This window comes from Pelodiscus sinensis, chromosome 1 (genome assembly GCF_049634645.1).
Source record: "Pelodiscus sinensis isolate JC-2024 chromosome 1, ASM4963464v1, whole genome shotgun sequence".
Classification (NCBI taxonomy): domain Eukaryota; kingdom Metazoa; phylum Chordata; order Testudines; family Trionychidae; genus Pelodiscus; species Pelodiscus sinensis.
The window spans coordinates 367138-390291 of NC_134711.1; the positions used below are offsets into that span (position 1 = coordinate 367138).

Here is a 23154-nt window from a genome sequence, read left to right on the forward strand (position 1 = left end):
CAGCTCGCTGGGGGACACCTGAAGGGACCAGGGACAAGCCATGCTCAGACCTTCCAACCCACAAGCTGTTGCAGAAATGCACGGTAGTGCCAGCATGGGGCCCGTGCTGTGAGCAGAGCGCTCCGCCGGGCAGCATGACAAGCACAGGCATTTCCAGGCCGTTCTGCTTGGGTTTTACAGCAGTCAGGGCAGGTTACACGGCCTCGCTGGAGTGCTGCAGGCAGGCCTGGGCAGAACACTAGACCCCACGGGGCGTATGGCTGCAGGGATTCAGTGAGGACAGCTCAGCTCCATTCCCAACTCTGGCACAAACCTGTGGCTGGCACGTCGGGCCAGAAACTCCCCCTGGCACGTTCCAGTCTGAGCAGACAAGCTCTTGGGGCTTGGCGCTGTACAGTTTCCATCTCTAATAGAAACAGCCCCCCGCTGGCAGCCCGGGCAGGACTGGTGAGCCAGCGGGACTCGTTCATGGGCCTCCTGAGGCTGAGAAGCCAAGAGCTGCCGACTACATCCCTGCCAGCTCCGAGCAGCCCCTTCCAAACAACCGTGTCAAAGCTGCTTCTCCGCTCATCGGACTTGGTGCAGAAAGGTTAGGAGGACGCGTGACGGCACGTTGGGTTTTCCCGCCTCCTGCACCCCGTAGTGGCACGAACAGACTCCACCAGCCGGTAGAACAGAGGGAGTTTATTGCCTCTCCAGTATGCAGCACAGATGTAATCTGGTTCCAGGACAGGCCTAGGCTGCCTCAGCCCCCCTTGAGATGGGGGAGACTGGGCCCCTAAATCCCAGCCCCTTCCCTAGGCTGCCTCCTCCATGCTCCCAGACAGAAACTAACTCACTCTTCCAGCCCTGCCCCCCAGCCGGGGCAGCATCCACCTTCCTTTGTTTCTCTCCCTGGGAGGTAGCTGGGCAGACAGGTTGAGAGCCCCTTGCCTAGTGACTCATCCCCTGTCCTGCTGGGCCGTGCTGCAGCCAGTGGGGGTCACCCACAGCCCCAGCCTAGCAACCAGCAAGGTACCCCCCACCACGTCACAGGACATGCCCAAGTTCAAGCAGCAAGTCGGCAGGAGCCTGGGAAATAACTGTGCTGAGCAGTTAGTCCTCCTTTAGTCCTCCCGCTTGCTTTCTGCGGCATTTCAAGTCCGAATATCCCTAACGATCAGCCTCAGCCACCACCCTCTGTGCTGTCCAGAGCCTCGTGGCTGCCTTGAGCACTGAAAGCCGGGGAGGGCAGGGAAAGGAAAGGGCTGAGCATGCGCATCATTCTTCCCCTAGAAAAAGCCTTCTCCCCGAGGGCTGGGGAACAGGCTGCAAAGAGGCTCTGACTCCACAAGCCGACTGCCTGCAAGCCATTCCAGCATCTATGAAATATTGATCAGGCTACAGTTTAGTTCCATTGCCCCTTCTGGCTCCCCTTAAACACACCTCACCGCAGCGGATATGGAGACTGCATTAAGAGCATATGCATCAGCGCTTAGCATTTCACACTGCAGTGCCCTGCCGCCTGAGCAGCCGGGCCAACTACAATCAGTTCTGTTACATGATACATGGATGCCTTCCCGTGATCCTTGTATCTGTAATTGGCGGAGATGAGACGCTGATGAGTTCATGGCGTGGTTTCTCATTAATCTTTCATTGCTCTCCACGTGGCGAGCTCTGTACCACCGCTGCTGCTCGACAAACAGGGAAACAAGATGCACGCTTAGACAAGAAGGCCTCAGCCTTGCAAGCAATCCCTCTGCCAGGAGAGCGCGAGACACACACAACCACCGAGCATCTGTCGCACACAGGGATCTTACAACGGGCTCAGATTAAGCAGCTGGGCTCCACATCAAAGAAGCTGTCGCAACGCAACAGCCTTGAGCAAGACTTGGCGAAGGCGTTAGGAGGTTGAGGACAAGACAGCTGGCTTCTCTCTAGGTACTCTGGCACCTCACTCGGAAGTGGAGTTGATCCGCATGCCTGAGGTTGCAAACTGGGAAAAGAGCGACCTAGTCAAGCTCACCCAGGGGTTGGGAATCCAAGCCAGGCCTGGGAGTCCCAGGGCAGCGCCCTAGCCACGAGAAGCTGTAACACCAGGAGTGACCCCAAAGAAATTGGATGAGGTTCAACAAGGACAAGTGCAGAGTCCTGCCCTTGGGACGGAAGAATCCCAAGTATTGTTACAGGCTGGGGACCGACTGGCAAAGCAGCAGCTCAACAGAAAAGGCCCTGGGGATAACAGTGGCTGAGAAGCTGGAGATGAGTGAAGCGTGTGTCCTTGTAGCCAAGAAGGCTAATGGCATATTAGGGGCATTAGGAGGAGCATTGCCAGCAGATCTAGAGAAGTGATTAGTCCCCTTTATTCGGCTCTGGGGAGGCCACATCTGGAGCGTTGTGTCCAGTTCTGGGCCCCCCACTATAGAAAGGATGTGGACACATTGGAGAGGGGCCAGCGGAGGCAACCAAAATGATTGGGGGGCTGGAGCTCATGATTTATGAGAGGCTGAGGGATCTGGGCTTGTTCAGTCTGCAAAGAGCAGAGTGAGGGGGGATTTGAGAGCAGCCGGCAACTCCCTGAAGGGGGGATCCAAAGAGGCTGGCGAGAGGCTGTTCTCAGTGGGGGCAGAAAGAGGAACAATGGGCTCAAGTTTCAGTGGGGGGGGTCTAGGTTGGAGAGTGGGACAAACTCTTTCCCTAGGCGGGTGGGGAAGCGCTGGGCTGGGTTCACTGGGGCGGGGGTGGAATCTCCGTCCCTAGAGGTGTTTAAGTTCTGACTTGACCAAGCCCTGGCTGGGCTGATTGAGTTGGGTTGATCCTGCTGTGGGCAGGGGGCTGGACTCAATGACTCCTGAGGGCTCTGCAGCCCTGGGGTTCTAAATTAAACATCAGCCAAAGGCAAAAATTAGCTGCAGGCAAATGCAAGCTCATAATAAATGTGCTTGCTAACAGCATAGTGTCCCGCGGGAAACCCCCTCCCTGGAGGGGCAGACTCCAGCTGGAGGAAGCTGAACTAGGAAGCGACCCCATACAGGAGGGCGCCAGGGCTTGGTGCAAGACGAGGGATGTTCTGCATCTCGTTTGGATTCCCCCTGAAAGCGACGTGCACGTGCACACTATGGAGAAGGGAGGATGGCATCCGTGAGGCCTCACCAGCAGTGCTTGCTGCAAACTAGGAGAAAGGGAAAAACGAAGCAGGCAGCGTCTAACGCAAGTACTGCTCCTGGTAATTCCCGCGCTTCGGAGGCAAGTACTGAGCAGTGCCAGAGACGCCAAGGATGGATTTCCAGGGAGCAAAGCAATGAGGCCCAGTCTGTCAGGTAGTTGACTTGCGCGGCGACGAACCTCCTTTCAGCACACTCCGGCGCTGGCCCCAAGGCAGGAGTTCACAGTAGTGCTCAGAACGTGAGCAAAACCTTGCTTTGCGCTAACCTTCAAGCCACTAGAAGCCCCAGTTAGCGACAAGGCAGATTTAGGGAAGGCGCCACAAACCCAATTCTCCAGTGATAACAAGGGAGCGCTCACGGTAATTTGGAAGCAGCCTTGGCATTCAGTGGAATGTGTGTTTTTGAAGAGCATCTGAGATGGTTAAACAGCGTCTAGAAAAAAGGAGGAGATGTTTAAGCGCCCCGGTCCCAGGACTAGCTCTCAACTGACGTGCACCCCAGAAGTCTAACACCACAGGGGGAAGCATCCCCGCATGTTGAATGGAACAGGGGCACTGCCAAGTGGCAGCTGTGCTGCCGAAGGATGGCATGTTCTCAAGAATTGATCCTGAGCTGCTGTTAACAAGGTCTTATTTGCAGTAACGAGTATTGTGAACTGTCATCTCTGCGAAAGGAAAAGCTTGTTTTCTGAGGTAAACGCCTTGTAATTGTTAAAGCCGGGTGTGATCTGAGCCAATGGGAAAAGCTATTTTTAAACCTGAGAGAAAGATAAATCTGCAAGCTGTGAACATTTCAGGAGGGCTGGAAGGGGATGTAACTAACCAGTGGCCTGGGATAGTTTAACAAAACTTTTCGAGTCCTGTAGCGAGCAGCCTCAGTAGCTGTCGGCCATGCTGACCTATGACGGTACCTGGCATCTGAAGTGCGCAGGACGGTTACCTGCCTCAGCACGTGGAGAGGTGCTGCGCGTGTCCATTCCAGGGAGGCGTGTGCACACCACGGGCACAGTGATTGGAATTCTTTACTCCTAGTGGCAGCCATCAGGTCAGCTGACACCCCCATTCCTTCTTGCCGGATACTCCCGCCGAGGGGAGGCAGGTGGGTCTGGGAATGGGCATGAGCAGCGCGTCTCAGAGAACAGTGACCGAGGTAGAGGTAGGTAACCCTTCTCTTCCAGTGCTTGCTCATGTCTCTTCCATGCAGGTTACTCCCAAGGCTTGCCTAGGAGGCTGGGTTGGAGTCCATGGAACCCCCCCCTCCCCCCGCCACCACCACCACAGCACCGCGCTGCCGAACGCTACGCCATCTGCGGCCTGCCGTGCGACAGACAGCACCGTGCGGCGGGAAGGTGTGGACTGAGGATGGAATGACTGCCAGGCAGACATCGTGGACAGGAACTTGTGCTGGGAACGCCCTGGCGCCTGAGCCCTCGTGGCGCATGCCGCCAGTACAGGGACAGGAATCGCTGTCACATGATAGTGCACCCGGACACAGGACGTGAGCCAGGAAGCGATTGCGGAGCAGATCAGGGGGGTTCCAGTCTCATTCCACAGGAAGAGTGCCGGTGATTTTCGAAAGGCTCATCTGATGTCCAGCCTTCCCTGGCTGAAGCTGTAACGGCCAAGAATGCCACCTTCCAGGGAAAGCAGAGCAGACAGCATGTTGCCAAGAGCTCGACCAGAGGTCCCATCGGTCTAGCGAGCACCAGCTGGCCATCTCCCGGGGTTTGCAAAAGCCAAGCGACCGGCTGAACTGGGTGAAAGCCAAGCTAATGGCCTGGTGCACCTTTGCTACCGCTGCCATGAACAGTCCAGGATTAAAGGGAATGGGTGACTATCCTTCTGTGCTGACCAAACAGTCGCTCCCACTAACCTGGCTACGAGGCCCCAGTGGATGGCTTTCGCGCCCAGGGCACCGAGCACACGCGCTCCAAGGAGCTCAGCCAGCGACTGTCCATGCTGAGAGATGGCGAGACGGCAGATCGGGCAGCTGGAGGGAGCCATGGCCCTGCACAGTCTGGGGGAGAGGTCTGGCAGAGCAGCGAATCAGTGCTGGTGTGGCCACACTGGCACTATTGAGATCACTGCTGCTCCCGCCCCTCTGGCCTGCGGCAGACGCCGATCACCTCTGTGCAGAGACACCGCTCCTGGAGCATGAGACACGGGCAGAGATGATCAGACGCTTCATCCTGGGACCCAGAAGGGGCGACTGTGTTGAATGGGCCTTGCAAAAGCCCCAGAGATTGAGGGCCTCATGGCATATGGAATGGACGAGCATGCACCGCTGTTTGTACACAATGCCGCAGCTGTAGGGCTGGGCAGTATCCACGCATAGCCGACTTCCAGCTGGGGCCGGAACAACTGGCAAGCGAGGCAGACCACTCTTCGCTCCTTGATGTTGATGTGCGGTGAGCTCTGCCCGGGATCTGTGTCTAGGTGTGTCGCGGTGCACACCCCATCCCATCTGACTAGACACAGTGAGTGTTGGGACCCGGAGGAAAGCGCTCCCCACACACCCTGTTTGCAGGATGACTAGCTAACCAGAGGAGGAAGGGTAGTTAACTTACCTAGGTGATCCTGGGATGTACAGTAAGGCCAGCCAGGCCTGAAGAGGCCAAAACTCTTGCGTGCTGCACTACATACCTACGTACAAGCATCTTTTGGCATCTCAGGACTGTAACGACGTGGTATCACCTTAGATCCTCTAGGATGGTGCCAGTCAGGAAGTGGGATTCCAGAATTATAGAACACCAGTATTGGCAGGGACCTCGGGAGGTCATCAAGTCCAGTCCCCTGCCCTCTCGGCAGGACCAAGCACCGTCTAGATCATCCCCAACAGATGTCTATCCAGTCTGCTCTTAGATATGTAAGATCTCCTGATTGATCCAACGTGGTCTCCTGCCGTACTTTCTATCTTTCCTACACAGTGGAATAGTTTGCTTTTGGGACCTTAAAAATGTCCCTTTAAAAACTGCCAACTCTCTTCAGTTGTTTTTCCTCTTAGTCTTGCTTCCCATGGGACCTTACCAACCAGCTCAGAGTTTACTAAAATCTGACTTTCTGAAATCCTTTGTCTCTAATCATGAACTCCGATTTCATGGTCACTTTCATCCAAGCTGCCTTCCACTTTCAAATTTTCAACCAGTTTCTCCTGATTTGTTACAATCAAATCAAGAACAGCTTTCCCCCAGTAGCGTGCTCAACCTTCTGAAATAAAAAAAGGTCTCCAGTGCAGTCCAAGAACTTATTGGCTAATCTGTGCCCCGCTGGGTTAGTTTCCCAACATAGAATCATAGAATAATAGGACTGGAAGGGACCTCGAGAGGTCATCGAGTCCAGCCCCCCGCCCTCAAGGCAGGACCAAGCTCCGTCTACACCATCCCTGACAGATGTCTATCTAACCTGTTCTTAAATATCTCCAGAGAGGGAGATTCCACCACCTCCCTTGGCAATTTATTCCAATATTTGACCACCCTGACAGTTAGGAATTTTTTCCTAATGTCCAATCTAAACCTCCTCTGCTGGAAGGAATGTGTCTGGAAGGAATGATCTGGCGTCATCCGAGTCTAGGAGCTCGTGAATCAGCTGTCCTCTGGGCAGGGCGTGCATTGCTGATGGCATGTTCAGATGAGCTGAAGCTCTTGCAAAGTCTAGCGTCTGAGGCGTGTGCTGCTCCACCTGTGCTTATAGCCTGACAAGCCCGTCTGGGTACAGGAAAACTTGTACCAGCCGTCCCCTAAGGAAGGCAGCTACCACCAGCATGCATTTGGTGAACACTCGGGGGGCACCGCCAGCCCGAAGGGGAGAACCATGAACCGATATGGGCAGTAGGACCACCAGGCAGAGGAAAGGTCCGGGCGGTGGCACAAGGGACACGTGGAAGCGTGCACCCTGAACTCGGAGGCAGAGAGCCAGTGAAGGAACAACTGAAGCCAGAGCTCAGCTTTGATCAATCTGCTGAGTTTCCCAGGTCCAAAACTGGCATTAACCCACCTCTGGCTTTTGACATTAGGAAGTATCAGGAATAAAACCCCTTATCCCAGAATTCCTGAGGGACCAGTATTTGGCCCTGCCATGAGGGCAGGGGACTGGACTCGATGACCTCTCGAGGTCCCTTCCAGTCCTAGTGTTCTATAATTTTATGCCCTCCTCTACCACTGGTGTCTAGGAGCACTTGTGCTTCCTATAGGAGACGTTGCTCATGGGGGACAGGGAGAGTGGAGGCAATACAATCCTATCATGCAGCAAGCTTACTGGTCAGAGGTGACTGGGCCCAGGCATGATGGAAATGGCCTCTCTGGAGGTGGGTGACGGGGGGGGGGATCACATGAGGATTACTTGCTGTCCCCCCTCCCTTCGGGGCATCTCGCCAGGGAGAAGCAGCAGCCCCAATGGTGGTCCCGGGGGGTAAGGAGGAACTGAAGAGGGGGCAAGCCAGCAGGGACCAAGGCCCAACTCCAGGGGGCTCCGCGGCTGACCCAACAGGCACTTGCCGGGGAGAAGCCTTCCCACACCTGTGCACCTGGTGTGCACTCACCTACTTGGAACCGAGAGGAGCCAGCGCTCCAAAGAACTTGCTTTCCCACGCCAAACAGCACGCGTTCCCTCTGGATTCACTGCAGAGACGCAGCAAGCGTCTGGTCCACCGTAGGGCCAACCAGTCAGCACAGGTGGGGGGGACTCTGGGTTCTACCCCTGCTCTTCTGCTGGTGGAGCAGTCTTGGGTGAGTCACCTGCCCAGCCTCGTTTCTGCTGCATCTCTCAAGCAGGGCTCAGACTAACCTGCCAGCAAAGAGCCTCTGCCAGGTACCACCACGGGGGCGGAGTCCCTGCTGCACTGTGGTGCTGCTGGAAGGAGCCAGCAGGTAATCTGATAGAGAGAGCGTCTAGCTGCACATAAATATGGTCACAATCGGCAAGTGCCACGGGGAACACAGGCAGTACCACCGCTTAATGGGGCTGGAGTAAAATATGACTTGCTAAAATGTGCTCAAGCGTGGCGAAGGCTACGGGCTGAAACTACACAAATGGCCGAGAAACGTTCTTCTGCAGAACCACGGAGAAGCAGGAGCAAGTGGGTAAAAGCACATGCAAGCGGAAGAGGGAAATATTTCAGCGCCCATCCATCCCTGCGCCGCTCAGGAGAAACTCACTTCCCCCACAATGCCGTTGCCTTTTACTCTGCCTTTCAGCAGCGAAGCAGCAAGTAGCAGGGAGCTGAGAAGCCAAAAGCAGGACACAAAGGTCATTCGACATTGAATGATTGGAACAGATAAGGAATTAGACCAGACCCCTGTCAGGACTAAATACCAGCACCTTTGGGGCTGCACGTCTGCCACCATGCATCATGTGAGAAGGGAAGTCTAGCAGAATTTCATTGCGCATTATCTTAATGCAGCCGCTTCTCCATCAGCCTTGATTCCTTGTTGGAGCAGAACGGATCCTGCTCAGCTAGAGGGGGGCAAGATGTCTTTCGTGAAGGAGCAGCCAAATGTGGCATTGCCTTAGCACTGATCACGCAATAGTTTATGTAAAAATAAGACTCAATCGCATCCTCCAACTCTTAGAGAAGGTCAATATTGGTCTCATTTTACAGATGGAGACGCTGGCAATTTAAGAGACGTACCCAAGGTCACATAGCAACTCAGTGGCAGAGGCAGGAACATCCCTGGAGTCTTGATTCTCCAACCCCCTATTAACCGACATCAAGCAGTCCTGTGGCATCTTTGAGACAACTAAACTTATTAAGCCATGAGCTTTTGTAGGTAAAACCCACCTCATCAGATGAGCTGGAGTGAAAATTACAGCGAATATATGCAACAGCAAAAGCAGCTACCTGTCAACTGTAGGACCAGTGTCAATGAGGCTAAGTCAGGCTGGATGGGTCTCATTCAGAGCATGTGATGTGGAAATGTGACTATCAAAGGCGGGGGAAATGGCCTTTGTAATGAGTTAGCCAGTTAAGATCTTTATTCGAGACTAAGTTGATAGTGCTAAACTTGTAAATGAACTCCAGATCAGCCGTCTCCCTCTAATCGGGTGATAAAATTCTTTTGAAGAAGAACGGCTACTTTTAAATCCATTACTGAATAGCCAGGGAGGTTAAAATGTTCCCCTGCAGGTGTGTGTGTGACCATTGTATAGATGTGTCCTCATGCAACTACACAAGCGACACTATCTCAGGACCTAACCACAAACTATACTCAGGGGCTCAGCTAACATCCAATAATGCGACCAGGCCATCAAGGGCCAGCAATGCCCCTCTGCTATGGTGTGGCGGCATGTCGGGCACCCCCGATCCTGCACCCCCGGCTGCAGCAAAAGGAGACTCCGCCAGCCAGTAGAATAGAGGGGTTATTGCTTCTCTGGGATACAGCACAGCACAGACATGATGTGGTTACAGGAGTCAGGGCCAGGCAGCCTCAGACCCCTTGGGGTAGGCTCCACAGGCCCCTGAACTCCTCAGTACTCAGCTTAGTCTCTTCTCTTCATGTTTTCCCAACCAAGACTGCCCCTTCTCCAAGCCACCCCCTTCCTTTGTTCAGACCCCTTCCCTGGACAGGTGAGAACCGGTTGGGGCCATGGACTACATGACCTGAGGGTTCTCAGGGTGACCTCCCGCTGGGCAGTGCTACAGACGCAGGCCAGTAGGGGTCACCCACAGCCCAAGCATAGCGCCCAGTGAATGCCCGAATGGACAGCACCCCCCCCCCCCCCCCCAACATCACACATGGATACTGGTCAGACTGGAGTCACTCTGACCAGGATAAATGGACACAAATCAGACATCAGGAACGGTTACAAACCTGCAGGGGAAACCCCTCCCTGGACGTTCTGTCAGATTTAAAATAGCCATCCTTCTACAAAAGCACTTCAAGCCCGATTCCAGAAGGAGACTGCTGAACTGGTTAACAGACACAAAGGCAACCTGATGTGGGCTTTACCCATGACAGCTCATGACCTAATGAGTTTGTTAGTCTCTAAGGGGCCACAGGACCGATGGTTTTAAAGTTAGACTCACACGGCTCCCTCTCGAAACCTCAAACCAAACTGTTACCCTTTACAGACTGACAGGTGAGCTGGCCAGTCCGCATCATATATAAAAGACAAGCCACATGTCAGTCAATCCTCAGACCCTACGTGATTTACCTCGACTGTTCTGCCCAGATCAAGTTCCCTGCCCGGGTGAGAACAAAATATTCCTTTCAGATCAAAAAGCGAGGGGATCGCCCTGCCTGAGTTCTGCCTTTTTACATCAGGGCCCAGGCATTTGGCTTCTGCCTCCCAGCAAAGCATTACCATTAAGATAACAATTTAGATAAATTGCGGGACTGGAGCACAATCTGTACTGCTGTTGCAGCCATTGTGAAACATCGCTTCTGGAACAGAACCCTGTTAGCGAGATGCTAGAATTTAGCCGTCCAGGGGAATGAGGATCTGATAAAGCGGAATTAAAACCAAGTTCCCGCCAAACATGGTTCGCTGCAGAGAGATAAGCAGGGTCTGGTTAAAAGGAACCTAACACAGGAGTCCCAGTTTGCTAGGGGAGACGCACGGATAGGCAAGGACAGCCATGCCGCTTCCAATAGAGGAGGTATCAAAAATCCATTCCCCGGCCCACCAGCCTCCCCACCCCCGCGCGTGCACACTGAGGTGAAGAGGAAGACAATTAAGCCAGTGGGACAACACACATCTACCCAGAATAGCCACTTACAGCCCTCTTCTGGGGTTTCCACCTCCCGCCAAGAGGTCTATTAACGAGATCCAGCCACCTCATTATGCAACGTCAAGTGCTCATTTGTGTCAGCTGGAAACAACTCCTTGAGCCACAGCCTATGACAAGCGAAAGTCATTGTCCAAACCCCAAGGTCCTGCCTCATGCATGCACCACTGGACGGGTGGGTGGGTGGGGGTGGGGGGCGCGGGAGAGACAGATTTAGCCTAACGGCAATTCCCATCTCTCCCCATCACATGGGGTGACAGGATGAATATCCAAACCCTGCCTACATTCTGGTCTCCACCAGCACTGCCCCTGGAGAACGACAGGCCCCAAGCAGCACAGACTAAGCTCCTGGCCATACACTGGCCCAGCTGACATAGGCCCGAGAGCGAGCACGTGGGAAGATATAAACGGTCTCTTACGCCTCCCAGGGGATGTACAAAAGCCAGCTCCTCCCATTCTTCCACACACAAATGGGTCTTCAGTCAGTCTGTGGAAGCGTGGGAACAGAACAGGCAGCTCTCAGAGGCCTTGATTGTCTGGCTGTCTCCAGGTAGCTGGATGTGTCAATTTTAAACCAGAAACCCCTAACTGCTTCAGGACTCTGCTCCCGCCACGATACCCTTGCAGCCACGAGCAGCGGTGCTGTGACAATGGTCCCGCCACGCTTGGGCCACCAGGGCTTTTATTTGTAACTTCTCAGGCGTCCCAAGGCTTTCGGAGAAAGCGGGTCGGCATCGGGGGTCAGCCGGGGTGTGTCAGAGTAGCAGGTGCACGCACGTAGCAAACACTCCAATTCCGGGTGCTCTCACCTCTGGGTATCTAGGAGCAAGCTGCTGGGAGAGACCCTACAGTAATAAATCCAAGTCGTTATACTGCAGCTCGGGAAGTGGCACAACCCCACGATGGCAGATTCTTCCCCGGCTGCCAAGAGGAAAAAGAAACCAGCCTCAGCCCCCCAGCCACTTGACCCTCTGAGGCCAGGATGCTCTATGGTGTGACCCTGCTAGATAGCCTGCAGCTAGTGGACGAAACGCGCAAGCTCTTTCCAGAGGCCCCAAGCCCACAACAGAGGAATACCAGGAGTGGGTGGTGAGTTGCCTATGACACTTGCCTCAGAGCTCTGCTCACAAGAGCTGCCCTGCCCGGCGTGTCACCGTCACCGTGTGCCGCGGCGTCAGAGCTGCACCTGCCGAGCCAGCATCTGGGCAGGAGAGCGCGCGGTTTCCCCGAACCCAGCATGCGCTCGGCCAGACGAGCGAGCGATAGTCCGCTGTCTGCTCCCGCACTCAGAACTCATTCCGCGCCGGGTGACGAAGGCAGAAGATGAAAAGCTGCAAGATTTCGTTTCACTGAAATTTCACTTTGTCACTTTCCATCTACTGTACCAGGTGCCTAGGGACCCATCTGCATTCTGTTGGCTGGAGCTCTCCCCAGCACAGCTCTAACCGCTCCCCCCACTCCGATCCACGGAGCGCCAACCACCACCACCAGCCAGAAAAGCTGTTCCAACCGATGCTGCCGACGGCTTCCTCCAGCGCAGGCGGCGGGTTTTGCTGACCAGGCTTTTCACACACGGAGGCAGCCGTCGGACAGCACTAGTCTGCACACGCCCGGAGCCCCATTGGGGAGCCGCTGAACGAGGAGGCATGGGCAGAGCAGCGCACGGAGCTCTGCAGATGGCAGAAGCGACGGGGCGAGCTCACCGGCTGCCGAGCCTGAGACTCACAGGAGCTGCCGAGCAAGCACAGACTCCGAGGGCTGCTGTGGCCCAGGCAGGGCGGGCCCTTTGTGTTCGTGAGACCAAACGCAGCTGCCCCGAGCACTCTGCCTCTGGCTAGCGGAGTCTCCCACCTTGCCTGATTGGCACAGGCTGCGTACGCCAGGGGCCAGTGGGAAATCCCACAACAGCAGCCCCAGAAGAACCTCTGCAGTGCAGCAGCGGCGTGCCACGGGGCAGCACGTAGCACAGTAACGGGAGCGTGCCCCACACACCCCCCGCCGGCACTTCCAGCCCACTCCAGAGGCCACGCCAGCCGTCGCCTCGAGGACCCGCTCCGCAGCACGTGCTGCCCAGGGAGAGATGAAGAGGTGCCAAAGCTCTGCTCCCGGGGACGGGGCGTTCTGCTCAGCACTGCCAGGGCCAGTCACCACCACTGTCAGGTGGCAAGCCAGTGGCATGGGGAGACAGGAAGCGTGCAGCATGCAACCGCTCCCCCCAGTGCGTGCATACCGGGATGCCAGTGCCAGCAAGTGAACATAAGAACGGCCGGACTGGGTCAGACCAAAGGTCCATCTAGCCCAGTAGCCTGTCTGCCGACAGTGGCCAGCACCAGGTGCCCCAGAGAGGGTGGACCGAAGACAATGATCAAGCGATTTGTCTCCTGCCATCCCTCTCCAGCCTCTGACAGACAGAGGCCAAGGACACCATTTTATCCCCTGGCTAATAGCCTTTTATGGACCTAACCTCTATGAAATTATCTAGCCTTCACAGCCTCCTCTGGCAAGGAGTTCCACAGGTTGACTACACGCTGTGTGAAGAAGAACTTTCTTTTATTAGTTTTAAACCTGCTCCCCATTAATTTCATTTGGTGTCCTCTAGTTCTTCTATTTAGGGAACTCATAAATAACTTTTCTTTATCGGCCCTCTCCACACCACTCATGATTTTATAGACCTCTATCATATCCCCCCTCAGTCTCCTCTTTTCTAAACTGAAAAGTCCCAGTCGCTTTAACCTCTCCTCATATGGGACCCGTTCCAAACCCCTAATCATTTTAGTTGCCCTTTTCTGAACCCTTTCCAAGGCCAAAATATCTTTTTTGAGGTGAGGAGACCACATCTGTACACAGTATTCAAGATGTGGGCGTACCACAGTTTTATACAGGGGCAGTAAGATATTCTGGGTCTTATTTTCTATCCCTTTCCCAATAATTCCTAGCATCCTATTTGCCTTTTTGACCACCGCTGCACACTGCGTGGAAGTTTTCAGAGAACTGTCCACGATAACTCCAAGATCTTTCCTGATTTGTCATAGCCAAATTAGCCCCCATCATACTGTACGTATAGTTGGGGTTATTTTCCCTGATGTGCATTACTTTACACTTATCCACATTACATTTCATTTGCCATTTTGTTGCCCAATCACTCAGTTTGGTGAGATCTTCTTGGAGTCCCTCACAGTCTGCTTCTGTCTTGACTATCCTAAACAGTTTGGTATCATCTGCAAACTTTACTACCTCACTGCTTACCCCTTTTCTCCAGATCATTTATGAATAAGTTGAAAAGGATTGGTCCCAGGACTGGCCCTTGGGGGACACCACTAGTTACCCCTCTCCAATCTGAACATTTACCATTTATTCCTACCCTTTGTTTCCTGTCTTTTAACCAGAAAGTGGCTTTGAAAGCTTCCCCTCAGCCAGCCTGGAAAGCAAGGGCAAGCCACTAAGGTTCTAAAATGGAAACCGAGCCAGAGCCCTGACCTGGCAAACCCATGGCAGGGCAGGTGCAAAGCTCCCTCGGCCCTATCGCCCTAAGTTACCGTTCCACAGAGACTAGACCGTTAGCAGCCGCCTCGGCCACGCGCTGCCCGTGCGCATTGCAGACGTGGGCAGGCAGGGACTAGCACGTTCTGTGCAGCGCCCTTGGAGCGCTTCGAAACCCCTGATGCTGCGGGTCGAGAACCGCTCCGGTCCGGCCCTCCCACGCGCCCGACGCTAGGGGGGCTTTAGCGCCTGGATCCTAGCCCAGCAACTGCTCCAGCGCGCTCACAAACGACAGCGACGAGGCTCGGTCACAGGGCTGCGTACGGAGCATGGACTGAAAGCGCAACGACGAAGGGCAACAGCCAATTAGTGCCGGTGGACAGAGGGCACCACCAGGACCTGGCTGAGGTCCCACCTTTAACGTTAACCACCTGGAAGGAGGGGTAAGCACCCCATTAATTACATTCCCAGGTAATTAGGCATGAAGCACCCGCAAGGCTAGGGAAGTCAGGAACCAAGAGGACAGGCAGCAAATGAGATTCAGCCTGTGCGAAGGCGAGCTAACGCAGCCGGGGCAGACCAAAGCCCAGAGGAGAGAGACTTGCTGTGCAGACACGGGCGTGCGGCCGCAAGCGAGGCTACGCTGGCAGTGAGCCCAGAGGCCCAGGCAAGTCCAGCCGGTGTGTGCACACACCTCCCAGCGCAGGGAGAACCCTGGCTCACAGCAGCGAGGGGCCAGCAGCTGTCTAGGCCAGCAGCGAGGGGCAGGCACGGGCAGGTCAGAGAAGAGCAGTGGAGACAAGCCACGCCCCAGCTTTGGGCAGGAGAAAGCCCAGGGGGCTGATGGAAACGGAGCTCAGCTAGACGTGGCTCTGACCGGCAGTGCGACGGAAGCGGGAACTGACCGTCCCTCAGCGCCGCAGACGACCAGCGTCGACACCCTGCCAGGTTTCCCTTACAGCGAGGTGCAGACTGGGAAAGGTCTCCCGGGTTAGCGCTATAGCTCCACTGCTCGAGGTGCTTCCAGCCCGGGAGGAGCGCTGGAACTTCCCCAGCCACGGGGATGGGTACATGGGCCAGCACGCATCCCCCTATGCCTGTCACGCTCCGGCAGCTACTGCGTCCAGCCCTGCCAAAAGCAAGAGGAGGAGGAGGAGGAGGGTCAAAGTTCCCAGAGGCTCAGGGAACCAACGCCCGGGGCTCCAAATGCAGCAGCCCTGCAGCCCAGGCTTAGTTATCTGGGAGGGGTCATCTCTGCAGGGGTGAGGCTCCCAGGGCCACAGAAAGCTGCTCCAGCGTCCGCTCCTCCTCGCCTCCTGCTTCCGGACGTGCTGCCTTGCCCTGCAGGAGCTGGGGCTCAGGCCAGGGAGCCAGGAGCTGCACTGGGGGGACGGCTGGAACAATTTCATTTACTTCTACGAGGCGCGGCTCCCCAGAACCATCAGCTGCCTGGAGCCCCACTGGCCGGGCAGTGCCACGCACACACGTGGCTTCTGCCCAGAGCGCCTCCAGCCTATGAACCAATGATCTAGTAGAGCCAGAACGGCCTAGGCCTTCAGCCCGGAGCTAGGGAACACAGGGACAGCGGAACCACCAGCCCAGCGCCAGGTGCCCCAGAGGGAGAGAACGGGGCATCAAATGACCCGGCCGAGCTTCTGGCAAACGGGCGTCACCTGCTGCTTACACCGAGAACTAGGAGCTGCCTGAGAAATTGCTACTTACTGAGCGTGCAGAAGTGATGCGTCCCCGTGCACACGAGGGACTGGGCCCCAGCCACCCCTTGCACACGGCGCGCACCAGGTGCCCTGCAGTGCGCCTTCGCATGGACAGCATGTGTGAGAGGCCACATGGGCAGGGCCAGATTAACTCGTCTGGGGGTCCAGGGCTAGTAGTCTGGAGACAAGGGGTTCTGTGGGAGGGGGGCTGCCAGGGAGTGGGGGAGCAGGCTGGCCAGCCCCCAGCCGTGTGGCTAACCAGTTAATGACAATTCTCTTGTGTAACCGGTTACCATGAATGGATAAACAGAAGTGGGGCTACAGGGTCGGGGCGCTGGCCTGCACAGCACTGCACCTGCAGACACCAACCCACTGCTCCTATTGGCTGCAGTTCCCAACCAATGGGAGGGGCGGAATCACTTCCCACTCCCTAGGCAAAGCCACAGCACACGGGGACCTTAGTGGTTGCAGCCAAGGGCTGCAGCCCCTACAGCCCCTTTCCTAGCCCAACCCTGCATGGGGGCGCCCTCCGGAGCGTGACCGCACGCTCTCCAGCAGTACCAGGTCACTGGAGGAAGCGGCGTCGCCCAGCGCATGCCAGGCTGCCGGTTTGCTCTTCATGCTGGGGACGTTACCTCGTCACTGCTGGACGTTCTAGCGGTTACACGTTTCCATGCGGGGGCAGACGGGAACCGGTGCTCGGGGGGGGGGGCCAGCTTCTAAGCCAGCTCTCCGAGCGTGCCCGATTGGGCAAAGCCGCCTCCACCCCTTGGAGGCAGTGGGGGGGCTCCAAAGCTGGCTCCCCAGGGCACCAGCTCCCACCTCCGATACAGAGGCAGCAAGGGGAGTTTGGTGATAATATGTTAATGCTAAAGCCAGGCTATCCGTTAATGGTGTCATTGACTCACGAACATCCCCACTTCATCCTGCCCAGAGGGCGGGCAGGCAATGGGTCAGCCTGCGAAGCGTTGGGGACCTCTGCCGAGCGGCCTGCCTTCTCCGGGCTCGGAGACCCAGAGGACAAGGCAGACGATAGCACTTGCGAGCTAAGTTCCCTGAGCTGCACAGCTGCACAGGTGCTCATGGCTGCAAGGGGGAGAGATGCCACTCCCCAAGCCCCAACCCCACAGCAGCACCCTGGCCCCAAGCTGCCATGGCTGGGGAGAGGGAACTGGAACCCTGGTCCAGACCTGCCACAGCGAGGCATCCCCCCACCCAGCCCCGCCAGAGTCAGGGAGAAGCACCTCTCACCTGGCCCCAAGCTGCTGTGGCAAGGGGCTGGCAGAAGTCTGACTGCCCTGGAGCACCCTCCGGCAACCCAAACCCCTCCGCCCCAACCCTCTGCCCAGCCCTGAACCCCCAAACCCCACCCCCACCACAGCATCCCTGCATAGAATGAACTGCGGTGCGTGCATGGCGTGTCGCCACCCCCATACTGGGGCACACAAGGTATTCCGTGCATGGCCCGAACCCCAGAGGGAGCACGGCTTGTGGGCCTCGAGGGGCGGGTGCCAGAGGGACGCCAGGCGGACGAGCAGCACCAGATCAGGCGCTCACTGTTCCCGGACTGCATCAGTGGTAGGAAGGAAACAGCTGGCCCAGGCATATGGAAGAGATCGAAGTTCAAGGGCTACTTGGCTGCAGGTAAACGCTGTTAGGAGTGGCAAAGCTGTGCAGGGGACTCGGCAATGTCCTTGCTAAGCAGAGGCACAGCCAGGACGCTGTCGTTTCACAGCCGCGCGCGTCAGGGGCCTGGCTCAGAACCCCACTGGCGACGCTGCAGCAGGGCGTGCAGATGGGGCTGACTGCATTGCTGCAAGCAGCCAGGAAAGGGCCGGCGCGTCGGGTGGGAGCGGCAGCAGCGCCCGGTTCTTGTGACATTGGCGGGGTTTGACTTAGCACAGCTGTAACCTTCGGGGCCACTCCGGCGCCTGGGCTTGATTCAGACGGCGTTTCCCAGCTGAAGCGAGCAGCGCCGCTGGCCCCGGGCCCCTGGAGCAGGTCGGCACATTCCCCAACGCAACCAGCTGCAAGCCCAGCCTCTGCGGTGAAACGAGACAGGGCCCAGCAGCGAGACGCCGCCGAGGGCTAGGACCATCTGGGGGGAGAGACTATGGCACTTGACCCTGGCGCTTTATTTCAGTGCCGCCGGGGCCCGTGGGGCTCACTCCAGCAGGGCCTGTCAATCAGCTGCAGACACACGATGGAGGCAGGGAGGACGCTGTCCCCGAATGCAGGGAGACATGAACCCCACTGCTCTGGAGGACAATTTTCCAGTTCTTACAAAGGCGGCACTGCCCTGCTGCTCTTGCAGAGGGGAAAGCAGGCTACCTGGCAAGGACACTGCTCCGTTGCTACGGGTGGGGAGCAGCCCAAGGGCCCAAGAGCAGCTGGGAAGCTACCTCAGAAGAGGTCACAGGCTGCCATGATGCCATCTGTCAGCCGTGCTACCCCGGACAGGACACCAGCCTTGCCTCGATGACAAGGGTCACTGAATTCTCCCCCGCTGACCGAACTGAAGTCAAGGTTGGATGCTTCTGAGAAACGTGCTCTAGGAATTACTCGAGGAAGCTGTGGCCCATGTCCCACGGCAGGTCAGACACGCTGACTCGAAGGGCCCGTGAGAGCTCCCAGCACCCCGTGCCCGGCACTAGCCCCCTCCTGCAAGACCCTCGATTCCCCAGGGGACAAAGGAAGCAGGAGGGACCTCGAATCGCGGAAGTTAGTCACAATTCCCTGCATACAAATGAATGCAACGTTGCAAAGTCAGGAATGCAGCGCTGGTTCCCACAGCAACCCCAGCCCTGCCTGCAAAACACACGGCGGATGGGAGATGCCGTTGCCTGGTTTGCCTTTATGTAAGTGTGCGTGCGCTCAAGGCGGCCAGGGAGAGCTCCGCTCAGGCAGCACACAGCACTCGGTGACGGTTCACACCACACCGATCAGCGACAGCGTCTGCAGAGCGGAGGCTGCTGCAGGGAAACCAAGTTAACTTTCAAGCCTGTGACGTCTTAACCTTAATGCAGCCGCATACTAGGGAATCAACTCCTAGACATCCCCTACGGGCTCGTCACTACGCACCGGGAACGTAGAGCTTTGAGGGGCCTGGGGAGCTAGGCTAGCACACGAGAGAACTTGGACCAATTGCAGGAAGATGCAACGAGGGCAGTACCTGGGCTCCATGGCCCCGCCCCGGGGAGTATGTTCCAGACAGGGACGAGTCAGACCAAATGGTCATGCCGGGCAGGGAGAGCAAGCACTGCAGTGCTGTAGCTCAGCATGGGCAAAGCAGCAAGCTCTGCCGAGCACACAGCTGTTCGGGAGAATCTCGATGCCTCACATTAATATTAAGTGCTACGGTTCAGCGCGCCGGGCTCTGGACGGCTCCTGCTTACTTACAAGGGGCTCCAAACAGAGGCGGGTTCAAGGGAGCGGAAGCTGCGCTGGGCGAGCAGCGTCATTTCCCACAGACCCCAGGCTCCGGGGTTTTTAAATCGGAGGCAGACCCCTTGCTCGGACGAGGGAGCCCACGTGCGTCTGAGCCAAGTCTGCCGACGGTCTCCAAGCCTGTCATTGAACCGGGGCCCTTTGGAATTCTCAAAGCCGTTGGGCTGGAAGAACAGGACTCTGCCCCAAGGGGTATTTGGGGCCTTCTGGGACCTCACCTGCAGGCAGGGATAACGAGCCCTAGCGACAGCACTGCTCATAAGTGCACTGGCTGCAGCCTTCTGCAGCGCTGACATCCACTCTAAACACGGCTACGGGTGCTGTACCCCTGCCCCAGAGACCATGACAAGACGAACGCGGAGAAGAGGCGGAGCACGCAGGCGTAGTGAGAACGGTGCTGAGACGGGACGGCCCCGTGGGGACACTCGGCCTGCCCTTGCCGAGATCGGTTTCGCACCGCTCTCAGCACAGGAGGGTCGGAACGCTCCCCACGGTGCATTCAGCCACACGGCCGCACATCTGCCAAGCAGGTTTGCTCTCTAACTCTCTCCCAAGGGCAGAGGCCTGGGCAGCAGAGCATCTGCCTCGGTCGTTTGTTGTGGTTTTTAAACAAGTGCACCTGTTGCAGCATTTCTAGTGGAGAAGGTGAGTCCCCAGCGGGCCATGCCCTTGGCGGACAGGCAGGGACGTCTGCGATGACCCTTGGCTCCCAGGGGGTTTCCTTCCAGGCTCCAGCCACCCCGAGAAGGTTCTGGTCCCCCCAGAGAGGAGCTCTGATCGTGTTGCAGTGCACAGCCCTGGGCCGGGGAGGCACAGCTGCTGGCCTGTAGGACCAAGCCCACGCCCTTGCTTTGAAGGGTAGCAGGAAGCCAGCACAGAGTGAGGAGGACAGGTGTGGCCACAACGGCTGAGTTATTCCTGCCATTAACATCTGCATTTCCACATCAAAGGCGACGTACGGGACATGCCCAGCCCACAGCCTCAGGGACACAGCTCCTCCAACGGGCAGGGTTTGCCCGCCAGACCTCGGATTCTGGGTTGGTCAGTCTCGGGTCCCACGGCACCGCTCAGCTCCAATAGCTGGACGTTCCTGCGTGGCTGAGCGGTGCCGCACTGAGCCGGCGGGATGGCTTCTCCCTGCCCGAGGGCAGAAGGCATCGCTCGCAGCCACTGGGAGGGGAGTGCCGTGTCAGCAAGGAACCCAAGGGAACGCCAGCGACAGCCCGACCTGGCCAAGTGGGGGGGCGTCCCTTCCTTCACAGGAGCCCCCACCGTGACTGCCAACTCCTCCCCCCACAGGCCTCAGCACCAATGGGCTGCCTAGGCTTTCGGCATCCTGTGATTCCACCGCCTCTACTGCCCCAGAGCCCGAGCATGGCCCAATCCCAAGGGACTCTGAGAGGCAGGCAGGTCCCCGGAGCCAAGGGGAAACTGAGGGACCCCCGGCCGCGCTGGGACCCCAGCCTCTCTGCTTTACCCTCTAGGCAGAGCCCTTCGCCAGAGCGGGGACAAACCCGAGCAGAGGGAGGCTGGAGCTGAATGGGGTGGAGTGAGCACGGCGCACTGGGGGTTCTGACCAGCGGCTCTGGGGAAGCGACCCGTCTTCGGCCCACACGGTCTCTAGTCAGACTGGCCACCCGCTCAGGGCGGAGAGACCAGTAGCAGCCAGAAGCTTGGCCCTTTGCCTGACAAGCCAGGCTGCAAGGGGTCCCCTCCCCAGGCCACAGTCCGACTCCAACGTGCACCCCGTCGCCCAGCCTGCCCGCGAGGCACCTTACCTGGGAGCCTTCTCCCTCCAGTCGGGGGGGACGGATGCTGGAGAGATGGATGGTTTTGTAGTCTCCTGAGTTCAGCTTAACCACAATGGCGTCCGCGTTTAGCACCTGCATCACCTGAGGGGGGAGAGGAATACGCCGAGGTGAACGTCTGCGGGGCGCAAGCAAACAGCCCCAACAGCAGCCAAGCCCCAGGTGCCAGCTCCCCTGCACGGCCTTCCTTAGGCTGGGCACAGCAGCCTGCCTGTGCTCAGCAACGTGGCCTGGCGAAGGAGGCCCTGGGTACAGGACAGTCCCCCTACAAAGGCTGCGAGACGCCCCGGGAAGCTCTGCTTGTGCTGGGAACAGCGAGTGGGCAGCGAAAGAGGAGGTGGCTGCCCTGGGGGCTCTCCAGGCCTGGTACTTGGCCGGCCTGCATGCCTCACGGACGCATTTGAAGGCGTCACGGTGCCAGGGTGGGTCAAGACCCTGAAAAAACCTGCCCCTCCACCCGTCTCCTCTTACTACGGGACACTGGACTGCTCCCCGCTGAGCCACACTGCAGGAATCGCCCTGCGGCAGGGCGACGGGGGAGGACGCTTCGCTCCCTGCCACTAGAGAGCATCGGACACAGGCAGCACCCAGTCCACTGGGGCCGGCAGCTGACATTCCACAGGACCCTCTGCCACGCCTGTGCACGGACAGCGCCTAGCGCAGCGGGCGCCTGTCTGGAATGGAGCCCGGCGGTACTGGGAGATCCAGGCGGGCAGGGAGCCCACTGGAAGACAGGTATCAGAGGCGCGGTGACACAGAAAGAGGCGTCTGTACCAGGGTTACTACACTGGGGCTCATCTGGGCTGGGGGGGGTCCAGAGACGGGCAAACCAGCCCAAACATGAGGAAGACTGGGGCAACGGGGGGCAGGATTCCAGCGGGCCTGAGTAGGACACTTGGGGCTGGGCTTTCGACTAATGATTTTCAGCAGTTTTTATCCGATGCCACACAACAGCTCTGACCTCCTCCAACCTGCAGCAAGATTCAGGTATTTGCAGTAAGGCTACGGCATACCTAGATGGGATTTGCAGAACCCGCATAAATATTTACCAAGCTCCCGTGACGATCTCCCCACCCGGCCCCACATCGCGACGCAGGAGCCTTTTATTTGCCCGTTAAAGAAACTCCTGTGCCTTGGGCAAGCGTGCGAGCCGACATCTGCAAGCCTGACAGACCCTCCTCGCCCAAGCTTTGCCATTTCCAGCCCGCACCCGTGGGGACGGGAGAGATAAGAAGGAACACTCGCAGCCCTTTGGCCCCGCCTGCAGATCCAGCTCTCCAAACGTGCCAGTCACAGGGAGAACGGGATTATAGGAATCAGAATGAGAACAGACATGAAGGATTGCCTGGGCTTCCTTCAGCAGAGATAACAGCCTCCCGGGAGCTTTCCTGCAGCAGCCTCAACCCCTTCTGGGCCCGGGAGTTTGGGTTCCGCTGACAGAACCCTCCCGGAAGCAGGCTGCCTGCGGGCAGGCACACCGCTGCAGAGGTCAGGAAGGGCTCCCGTCTCGCTGGCAACAGGCCAGGCACATGCGCGTGTTTTCACTTTTGGAAGCATCAGGAGAGGGCAGTGCCAGAGGCAGGTCCCCAAGGTGAGCGGGCTCTGGCCGCCCCCAAACGCACGCCAGGAGGCTCCAATCAGCCAGCGGAGCAGTGCCACTGACGGGTCATGCTGGCGCAGCAGACCCAGGGACGCTGTGGCAAGGTGGCCATGCCGGTAGCTTAGACCTGGATTAGCAGTGCGGGTCTCTGCATCGGCAGGGCTGACTGCCCCGTGTGCCCAGCAGGCCGGTGCTCCGGCTGTTGTAAGTTCCTTGGCAGGAGACCAAGCCGCAGC

The 23154-nt window shown here is 57.5% G+C and overlaps 1 protein-coding gene across 1 annotated transcript in view; it reads right to left on the reverse strand.

Annotated features, from left to right (window-relative positions):
* Positions 1–23154, reverse strand: part of SND1 (staphylococcal nuclease and tudor domain containing 1) — a 314287-nt gene that overhangs the window by 215378 nt on the left and 75755 nt on the right. Inside the window, exon 10 of the mRNA XM_075924108.1 lies at positions 21289–21402. Within this exon, the coding sequence (XP_075780223.1) occupies positions 21289–21402 (114 nt within the window). The remainder of the gene's footprint in view (positions 1–21288; positions 21403–23154) is intronic.